General features: G+C 47.6%; 1 protein-coding gene across 1 annotated transcript; it reads right to left on the bottom strand.

Moving 5' to 3' along the window:
• Positions 1–989: 989 nt before the first annotated feature.
• LOC130559259 (zinc finger MYM-type protein 1-like) lies at positions 990–2,385 on the bottom strand. The gene is made up of 2 exons (XM_057342231.1): positions 1,160–2,385; positions 990–1,083 (listed from the first exon to the last, which is right to left on the bottom strand). The coding sequence occupies exon 1, from the start codon at positions 2,301–2,303 to the stop codon at positions 1,485–1,487; it is 819 nt and encodes a 272-aa protein (XP_057198214.1). The 5' UTR covers positions 2,304–2,385; the 3' UTR covers positions 990–1,083; positions 1,160–1,484.
• Between the last annotated feature and the right edge of the window lie 10,793 nt (positions 2,386–13,178).

Below are 13,178 nucleotides of genomic sequence, written 5' to 3'. Positions count from 1 at the left end.
ATTTAGCCTCTCCTGGGTCATGCTATTTCTCAGAAAAGTCTTAACTCTTTTCAAAGTTGAGAAACACCTCTCAGCCTCTGCTGTGGTCATGGGTGTGGTGATGAGGATCTTTAGGAGAGTGACAGTCTCTGAAAAGACTTCTTCAAGATTGTTCTCCTTAAACAGCTGCAGTAGGTCAAACAGCACCACAATAGGTTCTGAACTCTTCCTTGCAGTAGATGAGACTAAGCTCTGTCTTTAGCTTACTCCCATTGAGCACTGGATAGGCCTTCAAAGTCCTACTCAGTGCATCTTCAGGAAACGCCACTGTGTACTGTTCAAACCTGTCTGCTTGCAGCAAGGTGGCACTAACGAGGTGGCTTGTGAAGCAGAACCGTTCCATGGTGTGTTGGAGTATGGTGTCACAGACCTACAGAGTGAAGGACAAAAACAAAAATGATGTAGTGATGACAAAATGTCAATTTCAACTGCAACATTTAAAATGATCAGTTTTAAGTTATAGAGAGATGGAGACCAGTTTCAGTGTTTGAATCCCTGATTTATCCAAACTTCATACATATGGACTAGACAAACATGCCAAGTTTCATGAACTTCTGATGCTTAGGGCGCTAATAGCATTTTTTTATTATCAGCCATTTTCATATCAATCCGATAAAGAGGGCACACCACTAGAGGAAACCTAAGAATAACTATGAAAATGGTTAAATAGATTGACTTGTAGTAAAATATGCATTGCAAATAAATGCAGTATAGTTTCATAAAGTTTAATAAAGCCCAATATCAAAGTATCTACTCTTTGCTACAATATTTAAGCAAAAAATGTATAAACTCAAAGACATGAGAACACATTTAGTACTCAAAGAGGGTAAATGAAACCATGCCGTTTAACTTGTTGTTAATATTTACTTTCTTTTTGATAGCTTCCTTTGATAGCTTTTCTATGAAAAACTGCAGAGTAACAAGGACTACAATAAACTTACATCTGTTACAATCCGTTCATGGACCTCTGGACTAAGCAACCGCCACCTCTTTGGTTGAGAAGCTCCTTCACTGCTTTGGTTAACCAGAGAATGGAGAGAATTTCTGCAGGATTAATAAAATGTATGACTAATAACAATAATAATGATAACAAATTCAAAAGAAGGAATACAGCTGCTACCTGATCTTCTGTATGTCCTGCTGGAACTGCTGGATGCTCCCCTTAATGTGAACTGAATCTATGTCCTTCTTCTGGAGTTTGGCATAGAGGATGTCCACGTGTGGCATGATGTTGTGGAAAAGTTGCAGAAAAAAATAAAAATCCTGATCCTCCAGCAGCATGGCAAAGCCTCCTGCCTCTCTGGTGGTAACAGGGTCAAAGTCACCTGAGTCTCGAATAGTTTCAAAACAGCGAATGAGGCCCTCTCTGTGCTCAAACACTGTATTGATGGCATGGCTGTGGAAGTTCCATCTAACACTGCTTGATGTTGGTAGTCTATGGGCAACTACTTTATCAAGAACATCTGTGCGCTTGGTTCATCTTGAAAAAAAGCTGGCAAATCCTCCAAGGTTAGAAAAAAAATTCTAACTTTGGGTATGTGAGAAGTGACCTTTTGCATTATTAGATTGAGCTGATGCGCATAGCAGTGGATGTAATGGGCATTTGGGTACACATCTTGAATCTTCCTTTGAACACCTGCAGTGGCACCTCTCATCACGCTGGCTCCATCATACGCTTGGGAGATGAGTTTACTCTTCTGATCCTCTGGAAGGATGACAGTAAGATGCTCTTTTAGTGCTGTAGTGATGGAATCAGCTGTAGTTGAATGCAGATGAATAAAAGCAAAAAACCTCTCCTGTACGTTGCTTTTGCCATCAATGTAGCGCAGCACAAGCACAAGTTGGCACTGTGTGGCAATATCGGTGGTCTCGTCGGCCTGGATTGATAGAAAATCGCTGTTTTGTGCTTCTTGGATTATGTGTTCCCTCATAACAGACAACATACAGTCCAACAGCTCGTTCTGCACGGTTTTCGAAGTTCCCTTAAACACAGAGGCATTCTCGAGGTGCTCTTTCAAAACTCCATCAAGAGAAGCAACAAAGTCGACCAAGCCACGGAATATCCCGGGGTTATCTGAGCTCTCGCTCTCATTGTGGCCACGCAAAGCCAGCTCAAATGCGCCACAAAATTTTACACAGTCTATTATTCTAGACAGGATGTGTCGATTTTTTGTGACCTCTTCATTGTGCCTTCTAATGCCAATCCTGTAGCCTTCATCTAGCTGTTCAGCAATGCTAAGCTTCCCAAAAAACTGGAGCCTCATAGCGTTGTCAAGATGGCTGCGGCTACTTTCATGTCGCTTGCACTTATCAGAGAGATGTTTTAAATCGCAAACCCCTGTTGTTGTCCACAACATTTCGGTGCCAAGACTTTGAAACAGCAAACAGGGAAAACAATAAAAGGCATGACTTACATCGCATCCAGCTAGCCAACTCCGTTTTCTATAAGAAGTGCCGGAAAAGCACCGAGTGTAAGATCGACCGCGATCACTTGACTGCTGCTGAATTTGCAAGTTGGGTCGATCTGGTCCAAGCTCCTTGATCCGTTTTTTTTCTTCATCTGAACGCCTTTGGAACGGGTATTCTTGTAAAGATAAAACCAAATTTTCTTTCATCTCGAGATAATTTCGCTTGCTTCCACATTAATCAGTACCTGTCAGTCAAATGACAATCTGCTGAGCGGTAATGAGAGGCGTTAAAAACGGTCCAATCACATGAGGCCAAAAATATAAAAACAATATTGATTCGCTTACAACAAAAGTGGGAGGGTTTGGGGCGCAGAGTGCTGCTCCCCAAGGACGATTTGAAACAAGCCAATTAGAGCTCAGCCTCAAATCACATGCTTTTCAAAAATGTTCGTGCCTACATACACACTCGTTTGTCCGGCGCCCCGCACACGTATGAACAAAATACAATTTAGATTTTTTGATTTTTTAATAAATGATAATATGACTAACGGTGGAATAGTACGACTAAATTATTTTATTATGTTATTAATTTGCGATATATATTAAACTTATTGTTGGCATATTAAAGTAGCTTTCTTCTCTGGCTAACTTTAAGGGGGCGGCGCCCCAGCGCCCCCTATTGACCGGCCGCCACTGCTCTAAAGAGTATCTACGGGTCGAGCTATCATTTTTTCATTCTGGACTTTAACACATCTTGTAGTAGACTCAAGGGGACTTTATATATTATGTAATATAATTTAATATTTTTGTATTTTCCATTCATTTCTAATAGTTTTAAATTACTACAATGCAGGAATGCCAGGTTTTTAAAACAACCTAATGCCTAATAAAACAACCCCAAAAACAGCCTCTGCATGCTAAAAATATATTTGAGGCATTTATTTGCAAAAACAGAAAACTCAGTTTTTTAAAATGTTCGAAAATTGTATGTTTTTGTAATGTTATGTTTTTATTGTGTTAGTTAGCTGTATTTATTGAGTTATTGTAACTTAATCAAAACAACCCAACTGCAGTTTGATTGAAAACAAATGAAAACGGTGTCATGATTCTGCCTCTTCTTGTCATGCTTTTCTTGGTCTAGTGGCAGGATCATTACAGGGCCACGTGTTTAGTGTGGAGAGAGACATGCTATTGTTTGTTCTGGCATAACATGCACTCTCTCTGGTCTCGTCTTTGTCCCCGCCCTCTCGTTTCCTCATTATTGATTGTGTCATGATCTCGGTCACTCGGGTTCCCGTTTCTTGCCTGTATGTGTTCTGTTGTGTGTGTCGAGCTCGTGGCGCCTCTGTTTTGACAGCTCGCCATGTGCTGTGTCTGTGTCACTCACCCTGCCCCGTGTCTCCCTTTTGGTCTTTCTCCACACCGTCTCCGCACTCTTTCAGTAGCGTATTCCCCTGGATTAGTGCCCGTAATATCCATTATCTCTCCCGCCTGTTGTCACTTATCCTTAGTTAGCTTTCCTATTTATTTCCCTTTGTTCTCCTGTCCTGTGTCAGACCGTGCTTGTTTTTTGCCAGCTCTGACTGCCCAGTGCTAGTGAGTCTAGTACTGTCCTAGTCTTAGAATCTCGTCATAGTCCTGTCTCGCTCTTAGAGTTTTGCTCCTCGAAGCTTGTTTATTTTTGCTTCCCGTCTGCCCGAGTTTCTGTTATTTTTGCTCTCTGCTCCGCAGCAGTTATGGGCCGCCCGGAGCTCTCTCCATCTCGCCTATTCGGCAGCTTCTCCCGGACGGGTGCAACTTCTCTCTACTGGAATCTTCCGGGTCGAACATTTCCCCGAGGACATTGCTGCCATTGGTGCCTTGGACTATTTGCTTTGCTCTTACCTCACTGGTTTCAATAAAACGTCTTGGTTACGGATGTAACCTCGGTTCCCTGATGGAGGGAACGAGACATTGTGTCGAACCGACAGAATAGGGTTTGTCTTGAGAACCTATCATCTTCTGAGTATTTAGAAAAGGCCAATGAAAATTGGCGAATGAAATTTGCATGCCGGGCTCCTCCCAGGATGTCCGAGTATAAGAGGGAAGCCGGCGTGCTCATTCATTCACCTTTGGTCTGAGGAGCCTAAAGCATCCTCCCCCGACCGCTGGGGTAGGCGGCCAGTGTTGTGGCATGAGGGACACAACATCTCGTTCCCTCCATCAGGGAACCGAGGTTACATCCGTAACCAAGACCTTCCCTTTCTGTCGGTCTCTCGACGTTGTGTCGAACCGACAGAATGGGGTTCCTATGGAAAACGCCACAGCACTGAGCCGCGTCACAATCTCTGCGGAGCGACGTTGACTGGCCTGGGCGAGTCAGACGAACGCGCTAACGCGAAATTATGACCCTCCAGTGGAGTGGAAGGGGGACCCAGAGCTTTACACAAAGTTGGGAAGCCCCTGTCACCGGCCGTCACCGGCGGAGGCCTAGTTCTCTAAATGGCGAGAAGCCGCCCGGCACCATACGGGCCACTGGGTAAGCATTATTCCCCCCTGGGGGAACAACGCTGCAGAGGCCACTACCTACCGTAGGGAGGAATAGTGGAGACACCACATGGTCTCACCATCAGGGGAGAACTCATGGGAGGAATGTGCGGACTGCAGGAGTTAACCGCAAGGTGGGAGTCCACCTGGGGAGGTCATGGGTTGCCAAGGTGGGAACCATTCATGAGGATACATCAGACGGAACAGCCCCCGGAGGGGGGGGTTACCACGTCTGGAGCCCTAGGTCCGGTTAGAGCTATGTGGGAGGTAACTCAACTGTTCCCCGGCCTAAGGGGGCAGGGCTGCTCTGCCCAGCCTGTCCCCTGGAAGGGTGCTTAGTGATGGATGGAATGCCTGTTCTTTACCCGAGGGGAAAGAAGTGAGGCGGGATCGCCACTGCTCCCCCCGGAGGGGGAAGGGCTTCCACAGGCGTACGCCCTACCGGCTGCCGGTCCCACACCTTGCCAGGATGCGGGCTGACACTGGTTCCGCGCGTAGGTATTAGAATCTCACGGAGTTGTTGGGCATAGCCCAACCCGCAGCTCTGCAGATGTCTGCCAGAGAGGCGCCCTGAGCCAGTGCCCATGGGGGGTGTGACTCACTCCCAACGGGCAGGGGCGAATAGAGATCGGTATGCCCTAAGGAGGGCATCCACGATCCAGTGCGCCAGCCTCTGTTTGGAGACAGCCCTCCCTTCTGCTGACCTCCGAAACAGACAAAGAGCTGCTCAGAGCTTCTGGGCTCTGCGTGCGGTCCAAGTAGAGGCGCCATGTGCGTACTGGACACAACACGGATAGGTTGGGTCTTCCTCCCCGGTGGGGAGCGCCTGCAGGTTCACCACCTGGTCTCTCGGGAGAGTGGTGGGAACCTTGGGCACGTAGCTGGGGCGGGGTCTCAAGATAACGTGAGAATCCCGGCCCTGAGTTCTAGGCAATCTGTGGACACGGAGGGTGCTTGCCAATCCCCTACCATCTTGGAGGTGAGCGCCATGCGGAAAGCCGTCTTTATCAGGACTGAGAAAGAGCGGCAACCCCGAGAGGCTCGAAGGGGGCGGGGCCTCTTAAGGCCCACCACCTAGGTCGCAAGAGGGTACGGAGCGCGGAAGGTGGTCACCCTCTTGCGCCCCTTAGGAACCTAATGACCAGGCCGTGCTGTCCCAGAGGCTACCCAGCACTTGGGTCATGATGAGCGGCCGAAGCGGCTACATACATTCCCAGTGTGGAGGGGGAGAGGTTACTCCCCAGTCTCTCTTGAGGACGGGACAGCTCGTACCCGACCGAGCAACTCCGCGGGTCTTCTCGCCGAGAAGAGCACCAGGACAAGAAGAGGCGCCACCTATGGGCGTATAGCCGCCCAGTGGCCGAAGCCCTAGCCTGAGTGACGTCCCAACCAGACCGGGGGTGGGTCACTCAGGATCTCCTCGTCCCGTCCAGACATGGAGACCAGGTTCTGCCTGGGATGCCGTAACGTGCCCCTTCCCCTGGGGAAGCAGTTCGCCAGGGGGAGCGGCCAGGGGGGAGTCGTTGTCAGAGCCTTAGCTCCGAGAACCAAGTCCTGGTTAGGCCAAGGGGCGTAACTAGTACCACTTGATGCTCCTCTTCCCTGGCCTTGCACATAACCCTGTGCAATGAGGCTCACTGGGGGGAAGCGTACTTCCGCTTGTCCCGCGGCCAGCTGTGCGCAAGTGCATCCGTGCCAAGGGTTGCCTCGGACAGGGAGTACCAAAGCGGACAATGGGTGGAGTCCGGGGAGGCAACAGGACCACCTGTGCCTGGCCGAACCTCTCCCAAATGAGCTGGCTGCGCGGGGATGGAGTCGCCACTCCCCGCGAGGCGTCGACTGACGAGAGAGCGCATCGGCTGTCTGGTTCAGGACGCCTGGGAAGTGTCTGGCTCGCAGCGAACTGATCACCTGCTGACTCCAGAGGAGGAGGCACCGGGCGAGTCATGTTTAGCTGCCATGAGCAAATCCAATGATATACGCCACAGTAGCTGTGCTGTCCGACCGGACCAGCACGTGCCTGCCCTGCACGAGAGGTAGTAGCCTCCTCAATGCAAGTAGCACAACCATCAACTCTAGGCAGTTGAAATGCCAACGCAGGCGGGGGCCCGTCCACCACCCCGACACTGCTTGCCCACTTGCACACGGCACCCCAACCCCAAGAAGGTCATGGAGACCAGGGGGTTAGGGTGTGTCGGCAGAAAGCGTGTGACCATACGCCTGCTGCCGGTGTGCCACGCTCTCCAAGGAACTTGACTCTGTAGCCAGTGTTGGAGCGGTCGTATGTGCATCGACCCGAGGGGGACCACCCCCGCCGAGGATGCCATGTATCCCAGGAGCCTCTGAAATTGTTTCAGGGGGACCGCTGACTGTCTGAAAGCTTCAGGCAGTTCAACACTGATCGGGTGCGCTCTGTAGTCAGTCGCACTGCCTCTGGGAGGCCGCATGGGTGCAGGCTTCCTCGTCGCGGGTCTCGCGCCCCCCACGGGGGGTGAGCGGGGCCGCTCATGAGGACAGAGTCGAGTTCCCTACCGAGAAAGAGGACGCACTGCACCGGGGAGAGCTTGCTCTTCTCAGTTGACCTGTAGCCCCACCGATCTAGGTGCCGGAGCACCAGATCCCTGTGTGTACACAACAGATCTCGAGAGTGTGCCAAACTGAGCCAGTCGCCGAGATAGTTTAGTACCCGCACACCTCCTTCCCTAAGGGGAAGGAGGGCGGCTTCCACGACCTTCGTAAAGACTCGTGGAGACAGGGACAGACCGAAGGGGAGGACCCTGTACTGATATGCCCATCCCTCGAACACGAACCGTCGGAACGGCCAATGTCGAGGGAGGATCGAGACATGAAGTACGCGTCATTCAGGTCGATTGCCATGAACCAGTCCTGACACCTGATGGACGTCAGGATGCGCTTCTGCGTGATCAACCTGAAAGGCAGCTACTGTGTAGGTGCCTGTTCAGAACACACAGACCCAAGATAGGGCGCAACCCCCCGACTTTCTTGGGGACAATGAAGTACAGGCTATAAAACCCGCTGAACATCTCAGCTGGTGAGACGGGCTCGATCACTCCCTTCACCAGAAGGGTGGAGGCCTCGGCCCGAAGTACGGGGACATCCTAGCCTCTGACTGAGGTATATCGGATGCTGAACTTGGCGGGCGTGAGGCGACTGGATCACGTAGCCGAGACGGATCGTCTTCCCTAGCCAGCCTGACAGTCTGGGAAGCCGGACAGGCTCCCAGAAATGAGACGGGGACTAAAGGTACGATCTTTTTCATCGTCCCCCCGGGGGGTGGTTCGATGGCTAGCAGTACGGATTCCTTGCCGGGGGAGGTCCCCCGGGGAGGAGATCGGCTCTGCTGTTTTTCCTGCCTGGCGACTGCGCAGCTCAACGCACTGTCTGACTGAGAGTGCTGAGGGCTGGTGTTTATACTCAACATTGCGCTTCGCCATGACGTAACGTCGAGTTTGCCGTTCACCGTCGTGCAGAGGGTGGGAGCATCTGTGATAACCCAGAGAGAGAGGAAACTCTCCTTAGAGAGTAAGTGGGCGCTAGCCCAACGGAGGGGGGCAGCAGATGGAGAGACGGGGCAGGATCCGTCCCTATCCGACTTCCCAGCGATGTGGCTGGGGTCGGGCCCAATGGTAGCCTCGATCCCCCTGAGGTCTTCCCACGAGGGCCGCTTCACCGCGGCTGCTGATGGGGCGATGGTCTCCTCTTCGCTGTCTCCTCCAGGGGGGGGCCGCCTGAGTGGGGGGCGCCAGAGCTGGAGGGCGTCGAAGAGGACCAGGGCTGCTGGGAAGCAGACAGTGCACGGGACTCGACGGCCGAGGCGCGGCACGGAGGACTGCTTCTTTACTGTCGAGAACCCTCCGGGGGAGGCCGCGCGCGGGTCTCGCGCCCCCCGACGGGCGGGGGGTGAGCGGGGCCGCAGCGGCTCGACAGTAACACCAACCAGCCCCCCCCTGGGGAACGGTCATACGAGCGAGACGAGGTGTGAACGGTCCGTGAGCCCGTGGCTGGCGGATTATCGCTCACAGTAATCCTCATATCACCCTCGCTGCTTGCCATAGCGGACGGCAGGGCCGTAGTCCTGCCGCCACGGAACGGGGAGCAAACGAGGTGGTGGCTGAGTCCCGTGGGAACGCAGCCACCTGTGACGCAACGTCTGAATCCACAACATCTGCCCCAGCGTACTGGAAGCAGGCATTGTGTCCGTCCCCCTCCTCGATGAGTGTGTTGCACCCATGAGAACAGCGGGACAAGCCACGCTGGAGAAATTTGCTCTTTTAGAAAAGGAAACTTGCTCGAACACCTCCGGAACTGCCGAGATGCCCAGGGGAGAGTCACTGCAGGAAGGGACCGTCCGCTGTCCACGTCTTAGATTCCAGCAGAAAGAATGATCACCAAGATCGTAGAGAAGCTCATCAGATGCGTAGGCTCTGAAGAACAAAAGGTGAATGAATGAGCTCGCCGGCTTCCCTCTTATACCCGGACATCTGGGGAGGAGCCCGGCATGCAAATTTCATTGGCCTTTTCTAAATACTCAGAAGATGATAGGTTCTCAAGACAAACGCCATTCTGTCGGTTCGACACAACGTCGAGAGACCGACAGAAAGGGAACTCTTGTTACCCCCGCATCTGAGTCTGCCCATCTGTGTGTGTCATGACAGATTGTTAATTATTTCAAGCCCAACACCTTTTTCCCCTCTTGATTTGAGCCCTTATTTAATGCCCCTGTGTTTTCTGTCTTGTGCTGGATTATTTTGATTTGTTTGTTCCATGTCACCTGCCGGGTTTGTATTGCTGTGTTTCGTCTAGTTTAGTTATTTGTAGTTTATGTCCAGTGTTGTAGTCTAGTTAGGCCCGGATTAAGAACTCAGAGGCCCCTAGGCACAAGTGTTTTATGGACCCCCCCATACACACACATGCGCACAATAAAGTTTTAAATTAGCCTAGGGTACTATGTGTATGAAACACCTCTATGTTTCAGGATTACAGGATTACATTGACAAATTACAAACTATGGTCACAACCTGAAGGACAATATCAACACCTGTACACATCCTCCATCATACAGGATTTACACCACATGATTGCAACAAGGCAATTTTAAGACCTTTCCCTGCATACTGTAACTCACTGGCATATTCAAGCACACACTACCACACCTCAACCTTTTAATTCAGTTCAATCAGATTCTTCCATAATTCACACACAAGCACGCCGGATTCACAAAACTGTTCTTAAGAGAAAATATAAGAACTTTCTTCAGATAAATTACAGAAAGTTCTTGGAATGGAAAATATTTCCATCTTCATTTTTTCAAAGACTAAACGGGTAGGGCAGTCTTTGTCAATGATTATACTACAAGAGTAATTTGTCCATTTGTTAAACTTTATTTGTGTAACAAGCACCTCGCGACTCACGTTATTATGTAAGCGTGTAATGTGTTACAGTAAACGACATTAACGAGTATTATAAGTATACTTCTTTAGCATATATATTATGACATCATCATATATTTTTTTAAACATTTTGCAATGTATGTAAAAGCACTGTGGATTATCTAATAATGAAGGCTAAATATTGGTAAAGTAAGGCAGTTACTGATCAACATTATATCAATATAAAATAATTCACAATTGGCAAGGAAACACCACTAAATAAATGTAAAAAAACTCTAATCTTTTAAGATTTAAGACAGCCGCGGGTATATCAACTTATTATATTTACAACAATCGTTCTCATTGACATATTTTCAGTTTCTGTTGTCAGTTCATGACGCAACATCATCTAACAACTCACAATAAAAAGCGGTGATTTCGACTATATGTTCTTTCACACAGCCTCATGGTAACCATGTGCATATTTACCGATGAACTTTGTTCATATTTATATATCCAAACAGTCGATAACAGTGACAGGTTGTTGGAAACGCTGTTTTGTACTCATTTTATTCACGAGTTACCTGTCGTACGGTGCTGCTTCTTCCTGCCGGGAAAGGGAGACCTTGCGCTCGCGGGGCAGCACTGGCGACATTTTCCCACTTAATGAAAGCTAAGGTTTATCCAAGAAGTCGCTAGATTTGTCGCTATGCGCTTCTTCTAAACAAAAGCCGCTAGAGGGCTCTTAAAAGTGACTAAATCAAAAGACAGACTTCCTAATTTAGAAACACTGTTTTGAGTGCGCACCTCCATTTGCGCGGGAGAGAGAAGCACACGGCAGAATGAATATGGTGTAAACGCTATTATGTAAAAAATTTTCCCTTGCCTGGGCCCCAAGCGCGCATGGGCCCCTGGGCCTGTGCCCATAATGCCCATTGGATAATCCGGCCCTGAGTCTAGTCTAGTTTAGTGTAGTTAGTCTATGTTCCTGTTTATCCATCATGTTTCTTACCCTTGTTCATTGTTATTTTACCCCTTCGTGGGTTTTTGTTTTGTTTTATATTAAAGTAGTTTTTGTTAACCCCTCACCTGCTGTATGCATCTGGGTTCTCCCTCACTGTTCGTGACAAACGGAGTTTGTTTTTGCAAATTAACTCATTTGATCTGTTGTGTATTTACAGATTCCCTTTATGTACTGGAGGGGTAGCAGATAAAAATGAGCCATATTACCCATGTTAGTCCAATTTGTGAACAAATCATTCTGATTTTTTAACCAGATCCCATAGAAGTGATCATAACCAGGTTTACTATTGCTCAATTCTTTTTTTTCAAAGCCATGTATCACTGACAGTCCTGCATTTAAGAGACATGTCTTAAAATATAAATATATACGTTTTTTTTCTGTCCAATGGCATTTTATTTCAGTGGGCAAAGGATTTTAGAAAGTAAGATGGCAGTTGCTTTTTTAAATGGCTGTAAAAAATAATTTTATATTTTAAAAGTTATTTATATTATTGTTGTCTTATTTGAAGATTGAAAGTTCCACAGGTGTGATTCTGAAATTGACTTTGCATCATGCTAGGTTCTTGAAAACAAAAACAGGCCATTTCCATTCTAGGCACTTACATTTGACTCATTGCCTCTCTCACATAGTGTCTTCCGGCCTTTTTCTCCTTTCTCCCACCCTGCATAAAACACACACACTTCCTTTGTGAGTGAGAATTACGCTAATTCAATGTTTCTCCAATAGCTACTTCTTTACCCAGCATGCTCTGGGCCTAATGGCACTCATCATCCCCCAATCCTTTCCTGTGATTAAGAACTGCCATAGCACTATAGTTGCTTCGGAATAATTTTGTCCCAATGTTTATCAATTAAAACCTTTCCTACATCTTCAAGCAGCAGATTAATTAGTCGAGCCCTAAACTGAAATGGAAATTAAGTTGGACCAATGGCGGCATTGTTTGGAAAATTACATAGAATTTGTGTTGTAAATTGTCACATTGTGTAATTACTAGAGACCTTATCTGGTCTGACAATCCGAATCTGAGTCAACAGGTTGAGGAAGACATTCATTGGGAGTTTGAGTCACGATGAGGGAGGATTTCAATTAATAGCTCTTCTCTCAAAATAAGAGAACCTTCTCTACATTCTCTATTTTCTGTCACAGATTTTTTTCTTGTAGATAAGCAAAGAGAATAAACACTTGTGCTGATATTGCTTTATGGGCAAATAGTTCATTGCTATTAAATTGTTCTGTTCCTCTGGCCTTATATTATAGCTACTTTTTTCCTGTTCTATTGTCATTAGGTGTATCTTCTGTATTAAAAATGTCCTGCTTGGTAAAAAAAACGATCTCTTAATGTTTCTTTTACACTTTAGATTACAAAAATCTGAGAGTACTTCATTTTAGGTAACAGGTCTTCACTTCAGCAGCAAATCTTTAGCCCATGAGAATTTATATTTTGTGAACCCATGTGGGATAATAGTGACCTACGGGGTGGTTAAAAGAGATAATCTAAAAATGTAACAAAGATAGTGAGTTATTATTATTGTCATTATCATAAATATAATTATCTGAACCAGTAGCAATACCGGCTCCTGTCTTTCTCTTCCATTTCTGAGATGCGTCATCTGGCTAGGTCAAATCACACAAGTGCCAGGGAGCAAAAAAATGAGAGAAAAATGAGAACTAATAAAACAACAAAAATCTCTCATTTATTACAGAAATGTAGGATGCATAGCTTTCCCCTTATCCAAAATGTAAAACATTGCTTAGTTATGCATATAACTATTCCTATAACTATTGACATCA

The sequence above is a fragment of the Triplophysa rosa genome, linkage group LG1 (assembly GCF_024868665.1).
Source record: "Triplophysa rosa linkage group LG1, Trosa_1v2, whole genome shotgun sequence".
Lineage (NCBI taxonomy): Eukaryota > Metazoa > Chordata > Actinopteri > Cypriniformes > Nemacheilidae > Triplophysa > Triplophysa rosa.
This window is presented reverse-complemented; position numbering and strand designations above follow the sequence as displayed.